The sequence below is a fragment of the Dipodomys ordii genome, unplaced genomic scaffold, assembly GCF_000151885.1.
Source record: "Dipodomys ordii isolate 6190 unplaced genomic scaffold, Dord_2.0 Scaffold52, whole genome shotgun sequence".
Lineage (NCBI taxonomy): Eukaryota > Metazoa > Chordata > Mammalia > Rodentia > Heteromyidae > Dipodomys > Dipodomys ordii.
The window spans coordinates 5,571,962-5,584,344 of NW_012267268.1; the positions used below are offsets into that span (position 1 = coordinate 5,571,962).

General features: G+C 43.1%; 1 protein-coding gene across 2 annotated transcripts in view; it reads left to right on the forward strand.

Annotated features, from left to right (window-relative positions):
• Ralb (v-ral simian leukemia viral oncogene homolog B) overlaps positions 1–12,383 on the forward strand; it is a 43,092-nt gene that overhangs the window by 16,149 nt on the left and 14,560 nt on the right. For both annotated transcript variants that reach the window (XM_013020679.1, XM_013020680.1), the window contains exon 2: positions 9,740–9,901. In XM_013020679.1, coding sequence (XP_012876133.1) covers positions 9,788–9,901 — 114 coding nt within the window. In that variant the 5' untranslated portion in view covers positions 9,740–9,787. The remainder of the gene's footprint in view (positions 1–9,739; positions 9,902–12,383) is intronic.

The following is a 12,383-nucleotide window of genomic DNA, read 5'->3' on the forward strand; positions in this document are numbered from 1 at the left end:
TTCCCTCCCTCCCTCCCTCCTTCCCTCCCTCCCCTTTCTGGTTCTAAGGCTTAAATTCAGGGCCTTGTGCTCTTATTTGGCTTGCTTGCTAGGCTGATGCTCCACCACTTCAGCCATATCTCAAGTGGAAATGAAGTCTCACAGACTTTCCTGCTTGAGCTGACCTCAATCCTGTGGGCCTCAGCCTTCTGAGTAGCTAGGGTTATAGATATGAGCCATGAATGTATAGGTTGCTTTAATTTTTTTTGTAGAAAGTTTTAAACATATATTAAATGTTTATCAAGCTAGGAAATAGTAAACTACTTTGTCCCTATGAGGCAGAGCCAGTGATCAGTCTATGACTGGTCTGAATTCACCTATATCTCTTTGTTTTTGTTTTTTGGTAGGTCGTGGGGCTTGAACTCTGGGCCTGGGCGCTGTCCCTCAGCTCTTCAGCTCAAGGCTAGTACCCTACCACTTGAGCCACAGCACCACTTCCGGCTTTTTTTCTGCTTATATGGTGCTGAGGAATTGAACCCAGGGCCTCATGCTTGCAAGGCAAGCACTCTACCACTGAGCCACCTTCCCAACCCTCACCTATATCTCTATCACTTTCTTTCCCCTTGATTATTTTGGAGCAGATCCATGTATCATTTAACATGAGGTATTTGAAACAAGTTTTTTGTGTGTGCGCTGGTCCTGGGGTTTGAACTTGGGGGTTTGAAGCTCAGGCATCCCTGAGTTGTTTGTTTTTTTAAAAAAAATTTTGCTGGGTGCTGGTGGCTCACGTCTGTAATCCTAGCCACTCAGGAGGCTGAGATCTGAGGATCACAGTTCAAAGCTAGCCTGGGCAGAAAAGGCCGTGAAACTCTTATCTCCAATAAATCACTAGAAAACTGGAAGTGGTACTGTGGTGGTAGAGTGCTCGCCTTGAGCTGAAGAGTGCAGAGACAGCGTCCAAGCTCAGAGTTCAAGCCCCATGTCCGACAAAGAAAAATGGTTATTATAAAGGTGATGTACATAGGGGTTACAGCCACATAAGTTAGGTAATAAGTCAATTTCTTTTCTTTCTTTCTTTCTTTTTTTTCAGTTGCAGGGCTTGAACTCTGGGGCTGGGTGCTGTGCCTTAGCTCTTCAGCTCAAGGCTAGTGCTCTACCACTTGAGCCACAGTGCCACTTCTGGTTTTCTGGTGGGTTTTTTGTTTTTGTAATCTATACATGCAATTAATTTTTAAAAATACTTATCATGTGTTTATTTCTTTTTTTGTTGTTAATAAGTTTTGTTTTTATTGTGAAAATACTGTACAGAGGGGTTACAATTACATGAGCAAGGTAATGAGTACATTTCTTATCAAACATTGTTGTCTCCTCCTTTGTCTCCCTTTCCCACTCTGCCCTCCCATCTCCCTCACCACCCCCCTTTCTGGTGGGTTTATTGGAGATAAAAGTCTCACAGGCTTACCTGTTTTGGATGGTTTAGAATGGAGATCCTCAGATCTCACCCTCCTGAGTAGCTAGGATTAAAGGTGTGAGCCATTGGTGCCCTACAGTAAATTTCTTTTTGGGCAATGTTACCCCTTCCCTCGCTCTCCCAGTTTTCCCCTCCAATTCCCATCCACAGGTTAAATAGTTAATTTTCAACGTAGTACCCAGTGAGTACCATTGCTGAATTTGTTCAACCTTTGTCCCTCCATTTCTGACCCCGAGCTTTTTTAGCTCAGGGCTAGCACTTTATCACTTGAGCTACATCTCAACTTCCAGCTTTTTTGGTGGTTAACTGGAGATCAGAGTCTTCCTGCTCAGGCTTGTTTGGAACAGCAATCCTCACATCTCAGCCTCCTTAATAGCTAGGATTACAGATGTGAAACACTGGTGCCAGGCTTGAAACATGTTTTAAACATTAGATTCTTAATTTTATCAAGTTCAGTCAGGAGTCAGTTTTCTCAGCTTTCTTGTTTTACTTGCTCAAGTTAGTATCTAAGAAAATTTATGGTTCAATTTTGAGGTCTTTTGAATAGATTTCCCTTTCCATCAAAGGTTCCTGCTCCTGTGTTTGTTGAAAATGCTTTGGTTTGCTGCCTCCAGCTGGTCTGTGGTGAGGTTTAGTGTGTTCCTGGTCCCCCATGGCGTCTGTGAATTGGGAGTTCGATTTTGAATTGAGCCCATGTTTCTTTTCCAATATACCGTGTCAGACTGTCATCTTTTCTTTTTTTCTTTTTTCTTACTTTCTTCTTTTTTTTCTTTTGGCCATTCCTGGGGCTTGAACTCAGTGCCTGGGTGCTGCCCTGAGCCTCTTTGTGCTCAAGGTTAGTGCTATACCACTTGAGCCACAGCACCACTTCCTATTTATTTTTTTTAACAGCATTACTAAGGTCTGAAGTCAAAGCCTCATGGTTGCTAGGCAGGTACTCTACCTCTTGAGCTATACTCCAGCATGGATGTTTGTTTCTTTCCCATTACTTTACAGTTTTTAAGAGAATGAGTTGTTTCCTCCAAAGGTATCCCATGAAGATATTTAAAATTTAATGTTTCAGTCCATTGCAGTTGTCTATTGACCTTTAATTGTCCATCTTTTATGAGTATATGTTTATAGGCAAGTGTGTATTTTAGATTATGATTTTTTGGTAGCTAATGACATTTATTGTTGAATGACACAGTCACTAGGGAAGGCTGCTACTCTAGAGAGCATTTTTTTTTTACATTTTATTTATTTTTTTAGTTAGTTGTGGGGCTTGAACTCATGGTCTTGGAGCTGTCATTTTCAGTTTTTTTGTTTTTAAACTGGTCCTGGGGCCTGAACTCTGGGCCTGTGCGCTGTCCCTCAGCTCTTCAGCTCAAGGCTTTACCACTTGAGCCACAGAGCCACTTCTGGTTTTCTGATTGTTTATTGGAGATTAGGGTCTCACAGACTTTCCTGCCTGACCTGGCTTTGAACCATGATCCTCAGATTTCAGCCTTCTGAGTAGCTAGGATTATAGGTGTGATCCACTGACACCCCACTGAGGGTGAGATCTTATTAAAACAATTTCCCATTGATCCATCACCCTTCTTAGGACATTTCTAAATTTCTAGTACACAATAACTCAGAGTTGTCATCCCTAGAGATACCATGTGATGCTAGATATCTGTGGCTCATACTTGTAATCCTAGCTATTCAGAAGCCTGAGATCTGAAGACCATGGCTCAGAGACAGCCCAGGGAGGAAAGTCTGTGAGACTTTTATGTCCAAATAACTACCAGAAAACCAGAAGTAGTGCTGTGGCTTTAAGTGGTAGAGTGGCTGGCCCAGGCTCTGAGTTTAAGCCCTATAACTGACCAGAAAAAAGAGAGACAGAGAGACAGAGAGAGAGAGAGAGAGACAGATACAGAGACAGAGACAGAGAGAGAGATTGCATGTGATTCAGATGCAGTCATTTTACTAAGAGCAATGAGGCCTGTAATATGTTGTAGTGTCAGGCTACCGGGATCCAGAAAGGAGAAGGGTATGTTAGTGAACATTTCACGTATCTACACACAAGTGTACACACTCATATATGGAGTCCCTAAATTGGTACCTTGTTACAAGTTTTTACTAGTTTGGTGTTAGATGGTAAGAAATGAGACGATTCTATGTTGATTTTCCATGGAAAAATAATGTTTTTGAATTTTACTTTTAAACTGTTTCCTTTTCTTCCCCCTTCTGGGTTGTGGGAGGTCCTTTATGACTGTAATTTAGATGGAGTTGCTCCTTATTTGGATTGTAACAGAAGTGACATAAAAATTGAAATTTCCCTTGGAATTTAGCTGTTTAATACAGTGTAGAATTTTCCTGTAGGGTCTTCATTAAAGTGTAGATTCTGGTTCACATGTGTGGAGAACCTGAGATTTCACATTTCCACAGCTCTTATGTGTGCCTCAAAACAGACCAGGCCCTAGGTAGAGACATCTGGATAGCCTATCCTCCATGCCTCAGGATTCCATGGGAAATTTCTAGTAACTATTTTGTTTATAGTTTTAATCAATCAAACTTCAATTTAACTTTATTAAATTTGTCCTACAATTCACATTGTTATAAAGTGAAAGTAAAATGGAGAGATGAAAACAAAGCAAGTTGAAGCTGTGTACTTGGAGTGGAGCTGTTGGCATTAGCACTGTATATATTATCATTTTTTCTGTTTACACACAGACTTCTTCTAAACATACATTACATACAATACAATACATTGTCTTGTAGGCTTTCTGCAGCTTAATGTTTTTGCCCCCACTTACTGATTAATCCTGATTGTGTCCTAGGTCAATATGGAGATCTTCTTTATTCTTTTTAATAATCTAAAATTTGGTTCTATCATAATTGGTGGATTACTATTGGTGGATTGTTTTCACATTTTTGTAGTATTTTGTGTAATCACAAAAGACACATATCTTTTCATGGTGTGTATTCCTAGAAGAGTTTTACTTTTTTTTTTTTTTGTCAGTTGTGATGCTTGAATCTGGGCGTGGGAGCTATCTCTTAGCTCTATACGCTCAAGGCAAGAGCTCTACCACTTGAGATACAGCAGCCCTTCCAATTTTCTTGTGCTTAATTGGAAAGAAGAGTCTCACAGACTTTGCTGCCCAGGCTGGCTTTGAACCATAATCCTTAGATCTCAGCCTCCTGAGTAGCTAGGATTACAGGTATGAGCCACTGGCCTCAGCCAGTTTTACATTACAAAAAAAAAGCTTGGGTGCTGTCCCTCAGCTCTTCAGCTCAAGGCTAGCGCTCTGCCACTTGAGCCACAGCGCCACTGCTGGCTTTTTTCTTTTTGCTTATGTGGTGCTGAAGAATTGAACCCAGGGCCTCATGCATGCAAGGCAAGCACTCTACCACTGAGCCACCTTCCCAGCCCTAAAATATATTTTTTGATCAGTGTTTTATTCTGTTTTGGCAAAGAGTATTACTACCAACAGTGTCCATTTACTCAAACCCTCTTTTTTTCCCCACCTTTCTTTCTATGGTACTGGGGTTTGAACTCAGGGCCACATGTTTGCTAGCCTGGTGCTCCGCCACCTGAGCCATGCCTCCAATCCAGCATTTTGCAGGTTAATTAAAAATAGATTCTTACATTATTATTTTTGCCCATGTTGGCATTGAACTACAATCTTCCATAGCTCAGCCTCCTGAGTAGCTAGTATTTACATTGTGAGTCATTGGTACCTAGGTTCCAAAAACTCAAGATACATTTTCTCTCATTTTCTTCAGTATTAGAGAAACGGGTATTACTTCCTATATTTATTTATTAGCTATGCTCACTGTGTTCCTGTGAATTTTCATTTTTTTGTACATTTAAATAAACTAGGTTATTGACTTGCTTTGCAGGGGCTTTTTTATGTACCTCAAATAATTTTATTGCACATTGTGCATATTTTCTCCTTTCTTTCTCTTCTAGCTTTTTCTTTTTTGTAATTTTTTTCACTTTTAGAGTTGGTTGGTTTAAACTCTTCATCCTTTCATTATTGCTTCCTGTTGGAACATTTGTTGGGAAAACTACTGTACAGAGGGGTTACAGTTTCATAAGCAAGGTAATGAGTACATTTCCTATCGAGCATTGTTACCCTCTCTTGTGTTTGTCAGTTGTGGGGCTTGAACTCTGGGCCTGGGCACTGTCCCTCAGCTCTTCAGCTCATGGCAAGCGCTCTGCCACTTGAGCCACAGTGCCACTTCCAGTTTTCAGGTGGTTAATTGGAGATAGGAGATCGACTTTCCTGACTAGCTGACTTTGAACGGTGATCCAACCTCCTGATATCAACCTCCTGAGTAGCTAGGGTTACAGGCTTGAGTCACCTGCCTGGCCAAAGTTTCCTGGCATTATCTCTAATGCCAGGAGCCCAGAGGGTGGTGTTCCCCGGAGCTATTCAGTGATGGGCACTTGGCTGCCACCTCTACTTCCTTCTGCCCTTCACTTCAGCCTGCCAAGTTGGCTGACGCAGGACCCTGATTGTGAATCTTCACTGGCATTATTTCCCTTTAGGGGCTTAGGACACACATCTTTTTGGTCTTCAGTTAACATTGAACAATAATCTTCTGATCATTTTTTTTCCTAGAGAATTTGCCTCTTTTGCTTTTAGTAGTTCAGAATTAGCTGTCAAGGACTCTCACCCTGAGCCTGGGAAAATATGGGTCCATTTTCTTATAGTACACAGAAGCAAGGCCTGGGGTTGAAGACTTACTTGCTAGCTTCAGCTCAGTAGAAAACAGTTGGGGGTCCGACATGCCCGGAAAAGAAGTTTCCCATTTCTAAAATGAAGCGTGCTTGGGAGGCCTGCCCCTTATCCCATTTGTTCTATTTTAGTCCCAGTTCAGATATGCTTAATTATCTAGCTAATTGCTTAGCTCAGTTATTAAAGAGCAAAGAATAGCAGGAGGAGGGGGAGGTAGAGGTGAGCCTGATGTGGGCAGATAAGTTGACAGGAAATATAAGGCCACCAGAGCAGGGAACAGGCCTTAGTCCAATTGCCTTCTCCAGAAAACAGAATGAACATCAGAAAAATAACTTGCAAAGCTGTATATAGTGGTAAGCAGGTTTAAAATCTGTCAGTAAATAGCCTAAAATACTGGCAGCAAATGTATCTCTAGGTGGCAGGGTTGTAGGGGCATTTTTTTTTGATAAATATCCTTTTTTTTTTGTATGTAAGTTTATTACAGAACATCAGAACATCTTAAGTACTTAAAACATACTATAGGCATTCAGAATGGTTCTTGTTCAGTGTCTCCTGTTTTTTGGTCACAGGGCTGAACTCATGGCCTGGGTGCTGTCCCTGAGCTTTTTTGTTCAAGGCTAATACTCTACCACTTTGAGCCACACCAGCATCACTTCTAGTTTTTTGGTGGGTAATTGGAGATAAGAGCCTCTCAGACTTACCTGCCCAGTCTGGCTTCTGTTATCCTCAGATCTCAGCTCTTGAATAAGATTACATGCATGAGCCACCAGCATTGGGCTCTCCTGGTATTTTGATAATGGCATTTTCCTTTTTTTTTTGTTTACATTCATTCATTCTCAGGCTGATCCTTTGTATATTTGCTGTTGGTGGTGGAGTCCTGCAGGTTGAGATGTGTAATCCAACATGGCGATTTTTTTTTTCTTTCCAATTTTCTCCTGGGTTGCCCATTGGGATGTTTGCTTTAGCTGGAACTCCTGAGCTGCCTTCATTCTCTGCCTCCCAGAGAAGCTTTGTTCAGTGCTCTGCCTGGGGCTCTAGCCTAGGACTGCTGTGCATGTTAATTTCTTGGCTTTAGAGGAATATGGCTGCTTGCAGTGTTTTAGGGAAAACTTGTCTACAGCAGGACACACATAAACATTTTTGGCCGATTTGAGTTTTTTCTTGTCCTTTCTACCTGAAGATGTGCTTGCTTCTTCAAAGATGTTAGCTTATTGGTTCTCATTTTTAATATCTTCTGTAAGGATAGAAATCCTAGGTGTGTGTATGTGTGTGTGGGGGGGGAGAGGGAGGGAGAGAGAGGGAGAGAAATCCTGTTAGCAAGAGCAGCAAGCATCCAGGATGGCTGGAACAGTAGCTCCCATTGCTCTGAGTGACCATTCTTGTGGGCACTTCTTCCTTTCCATTGAACTTACCTGGGCATTTCATAGCAGCTCCCAGCCTTGGCTGTCTGTTAGAATCACCTTGAATCTTCAGAAGTTCACACGGCCCAGCTGTAACCCACATCAGTTCCATCTGAGTCTCTAGGGTGGGACAGAAAATAAGATGTTGTTAGAGCAGCCAGGAGGGAGCCATGGACTTATAATAATGCCCACCCCCTTCCTGTGGATCTAGAACTCTGGGTCTGGGTCCTGACCCTGAGCTCTTCAGCTCAAGGCTAGGGTTCTCCCACTTGAGCCACAGTGCTACTTCTGGTTTTCTGGTGGTTAATTGGAGATGAGTCTCACAGACGTTCCTGCCTGGGCTGACTGAACCATGATCCTCAGATGTCAGCCTCCTGAGTAGCTAGGTTTACAGGCGTGAGCCACTGGCACTGGCTTAATAATGCCTATTTTAAACAAAAATTTGTGTGCGTATTTCACTTAATTTTTCTAGTGGGAGTGTTTTCAACTTGTCAGCAACACTGGAAATCAGAGCCCATCATGTGTCACTAGAAAAGCATCCTCTTAGACCAGGTTCATGACTACAATCGTCACTACTCAGGAGTCAGATCTGAAGATCATAGTTTGAAGCCAGCCTGGGCAGAAAAGCCTGTGAGGCTCTTTAACTCAATCCAACAAACAGCCAGAAGTCTTGAGCAAAAATGTCAGATGAGAGTGTGAGCAAAAATGTCAGATGAGAGTGTGAGGCCCTGAGTTCAAGACTAGGTACATGCATACAAAACAAAAAAACAAAACATCCTCTTGGGGTTGAGAATGTGGCTTAATGGTAGAGTGCTTGCCTAGCATGTGTGAAGCCCTGGGTTTGATTCCTCAGTATCATATAAACAGAAAAAGCCAGAAGTGGCTCAAGTGGTAGAGTGGTAGCCTTGGGCAAAAGAAGCTCAGGGACAATGTCCAGGCCCTGAGTTCAAGCCCTTGGACAGGCAACAATGACAACAGCAAAAACATCCTCTTAAGTATAGAGATGAAGCAGCCAGCCTTTATTACAAATGTACTGAGCTTGCCATGTACCCTATGTTCTGTACTCAGTCCTGGGCACCATTCTGAACAGGGAGGTGCATAGGGGTTGTCTTTACGTATAAGAAAAGCATCTTGGAGAAACAGCACCCACTGCTAGGCTTACAAATAATAGGACCAGACTGCAGCCCGAGATACTTTTCTGCTTTATTGGGGCATGGTGAAATGAGGCTTTCCCTTACGGATTGGTGGAGACTTTTGGCGCCTCCACCAATGAGGAATGTGTTGGGAATGTGTCGACTTCCTAGGAATACCTCATTCCCATCATGCCTGTGCTGCTCTACTTATTTTACCTTCCTGTGAGGAGGGCAAACTGGCTGCTCGTTACTTTTCAAAATGGTTTAACTTCTGTTATTTTAAACAAACCCAGAGTAAAGATATTTTCATTCTATGTTGATTGGATCTATGTGCTGAAACTCTTTTATAAAATGCTAAATCTTATATAATAAAATCAGAACCAAATCATTATATGCTTCTTTTAATAGTACCCTGTGTCCTGGTGGGACAGTTACTATAAAAATACACGTCTCTCCAGCTCACCTTCTTAATTCACGTGTGGGCTGTGTGACTTACTGTGAATGTAGGAGTTTGTGTTAGAGAATGTGTTAGTAGGTGTGAGTGAGTGCATGTGTTAGAGTTACTGTATGTGAATGAGTGTATTAGTGAGAGTGTGTTACTGTGAGTGTGTGTGTGAGAGGGTATGAATTAAGGTAGAGTAGGACAAGGAAAGAATTGGAGTAAAGAGCTGGAGGCTGAGGTCACGGGGTTGTTCTGTGGCACTAGGTGACTGGGGAAGAGGTGGGGGAAGAGAACTTGGAGTGCTCACTCTACCTCCCAAGGGAAGCCATGGGTTGATGTATTGACTGAGAGATAGCATCCCCTCGCCTCTCCACAGTGATACAGGCACAGACTGTGCCTGTTTCCTTTTTCCTCTTGACTACATTCTAGTCCTGGCCCAGCTGTTGTAAGTGACTTCTAGAGTATCAGAGGGCCTTTGTGTCCAGCCAGAATCTGGAAGAACCCCCTGTTGGAATGTCTGGGTGAGGCTTTTGCAAAGTATAGGGATGTCATCTGATTTCAGCTGGGAAAACACACTGACTTTAAGCCTTTGTTTTTGTCATTGGCAGCTTCCAACTGGGTCTTCTGTCCATCTATTACCACTTCAGACCATCAGGATGGCCACAAACAAAAGTAAGGGCCAGAGTTCCTTGGCCCTTCACAAGGTCATCATGGTTGGCAGTGGAGGAGTGGGCAAGTCGGCCCTGACGCTTCAGTTCATGTATGATGAGGTAAGACTGCCAAGATGACTGAATCTCCTGTGCAATGTCTCTGCTGCAGCTGTGTATCTGTGTCCATCCTCCCATATGCATAGGGGCTCATAGGGATTTGTGTCTGGCTAGTTTCTGAAGAGTTGCATGGGTATAGGGGAGCTCCAGCTTAAACTCTGGTAGGGGCATAAGAAGGCTCTGCTTCTATTTTTTATGTTAATGTTGTCATTGAAAGCAGTTTGTCATTGAACTTTGTGACAGAGGCAAGGGGAGGAAGGGGGAGAGGCCTTTGTACATAGGTGCTAGAGTTTGTGTCTTAAATGTTTCCCAAAAGTTGTGTGTTGAAGGCTCAGTTATTAACCTGTGGTGCTGTTGGTAGGGGGTAGAGCCTAGTGGGAGGAAGTTAGGTCATTGGAGCATGCCTGGGAAAGAGATATTAGATCCTGGCCCCTTCCTGTTTGTATGCTTGCTCCAGCCACCATGATGTAAGCAACTTCCTCTGCCATTTGCTCCCACCATGATGTGCTGTTTGCAACAGGGCCTACTATGGACTGAAATCTCTGAAACTCACCCAGATTAAACCTACCTTCTTTTTAAAACAATTTTTATTTATTTTTTTGATAGTCATGGGGCTTGAACTCAGGGCCTGGGCACTGTCCCTGACCTGCTTTTGCTCAAAGCTAGCACTCTACCACTTGAGCCACAGTGCTACTTCTGGCTTTTTCTGTTTATGTGTACTGAGGAATGGGCCCCACCTTCATGTATGCTAGGCAAGCACTCTATCACTAAGCCACATGCCCAGTCCCTAAAAAATTTTAACTTGTTATTGTAAAGGTGGTGTATGGAGGGGTTACGGTTGTATAAGTCGGGTAAAGAGTACATTTCTTGTTGGATTATGTCACCCCCTTCCCTCACTCTCTCAAACCTTTTTTCTTTTAAGATGATTATCTTAGAAATTTTGTCATGGTAATAGAAAATAACTCGTACAACTTGTTTCTTTTTTCTTTCTTCCTGCAGTACTAGGGTTTGGAGTCAGGGCTTCATGCTTGCTAGGTAGGTGCTCTACCACTTGAACCATGCCCCTAGACCTTTTATGATGTAGTTTTTAATCAGTTCCCCCCTCGCCACCCATACACAGCCTGTCTCACTTTTTTTTTTTTTGGTTGGTCATGGGGCTTGAACTCTGGGCCTGGGTGCTGTCCCTCAGCTCTTCAGCTCAAGGCTAGCATTCTACCACTTGAGCCACAGCGCCACTTCCAGTTTTCTTGTGGTTTACTGGAGATAAGAGTCTCACAGGCAGGCTTTGAACCGCGATCCTCAGCTCTCAGCCTCTTGAGTAGTTAGGTTTATAGCCCCCAGGGAGTGCCTCACTTTTTTACCTGGCATCAGTATCAGGATAATCCTTCTACCTGTCCCTTCTGTGTAGAGGGGATTATGGTGTATGCTACCACACCCAGTTTATTTGTTAAGATGGGCTCTCACTTTTTTCCTGGGTTGACCTCAAGCTTAAATCCTCCTGATCTCCACCCCCAGAGTAGCTAGGTGTGTACCACCACACCTGGCCCCACAACAGGCAATTCCAAAGAACACATTAGATACTTGGCTTTGTGACTAGTCAGTTTGGAGAGAAAAGCAAAGTTGTCATAAGAAACTAATCTTTTCCCAAGCGATAGACATCAAGGTCTTCCTAACTCCATGCAGCAAGGAAAAGGTTTCACCATCCTCACCCCAAATATACATTACTTAATGTGGAAACTGTGACTGCAGCCAGAATGACAACACAGCCTTGACTCTTGTGTTTGCTGGAACTTGAGGCAGAGGCAGTGCTCAGAGCAGATCTCCACCTCAGCACCTTTTCTGTGCATGATACCCACATACCACATGCTGTGATACTTGCCAGAGATGCTAGAACCAGGCAGTGCTGCTCAGTCTCCTTCCATGAGGAGTCCTGTGCTGAGCTCTGGAGGGGCTTCTAGCTGAGAGAGGCTGATCTGGAGATGGCTGGTTGGGGAACAATGGTGGACTTCCGCTGCTGCAGGAATATCCCTCCCCCCCATGGCTGACTCACCAGCATTGTGATGGGAGGTTACTGGGTGGAACCCCATGTGAACAGGTCCCATGGCTCCTGGTACTGTGGCGTGGAGAAATGGAGTAAAGCCTGGAGCTAAATTCAGTCTGGAAAGTTGGAAAGTGCTCCAGTGAAGCTTGCTAGTGAGTTCCTAGATGTGACAAAACACTAATTCCTTAGTGTCTATGCAAGATTGGTTCCAGGATCCCATGGATTCCAAAGTCTACGGACTTTTGAGTTCCATCCATAAATGAATGCAGGATTTGCTTATCACCTACATACTCCTCTCTATACTTCAAGTCATGTCTAGACTGAGTAGGTGCAATACTGTATTGTTTAGGGAGTAATGGCCCCAAAAAGAAAAAAAACAGTTGTGTTATGTTCAGTCCAGATGACATTTATTTTCTTTATTTTCTTTTTTTTTTTTTGTCGGTC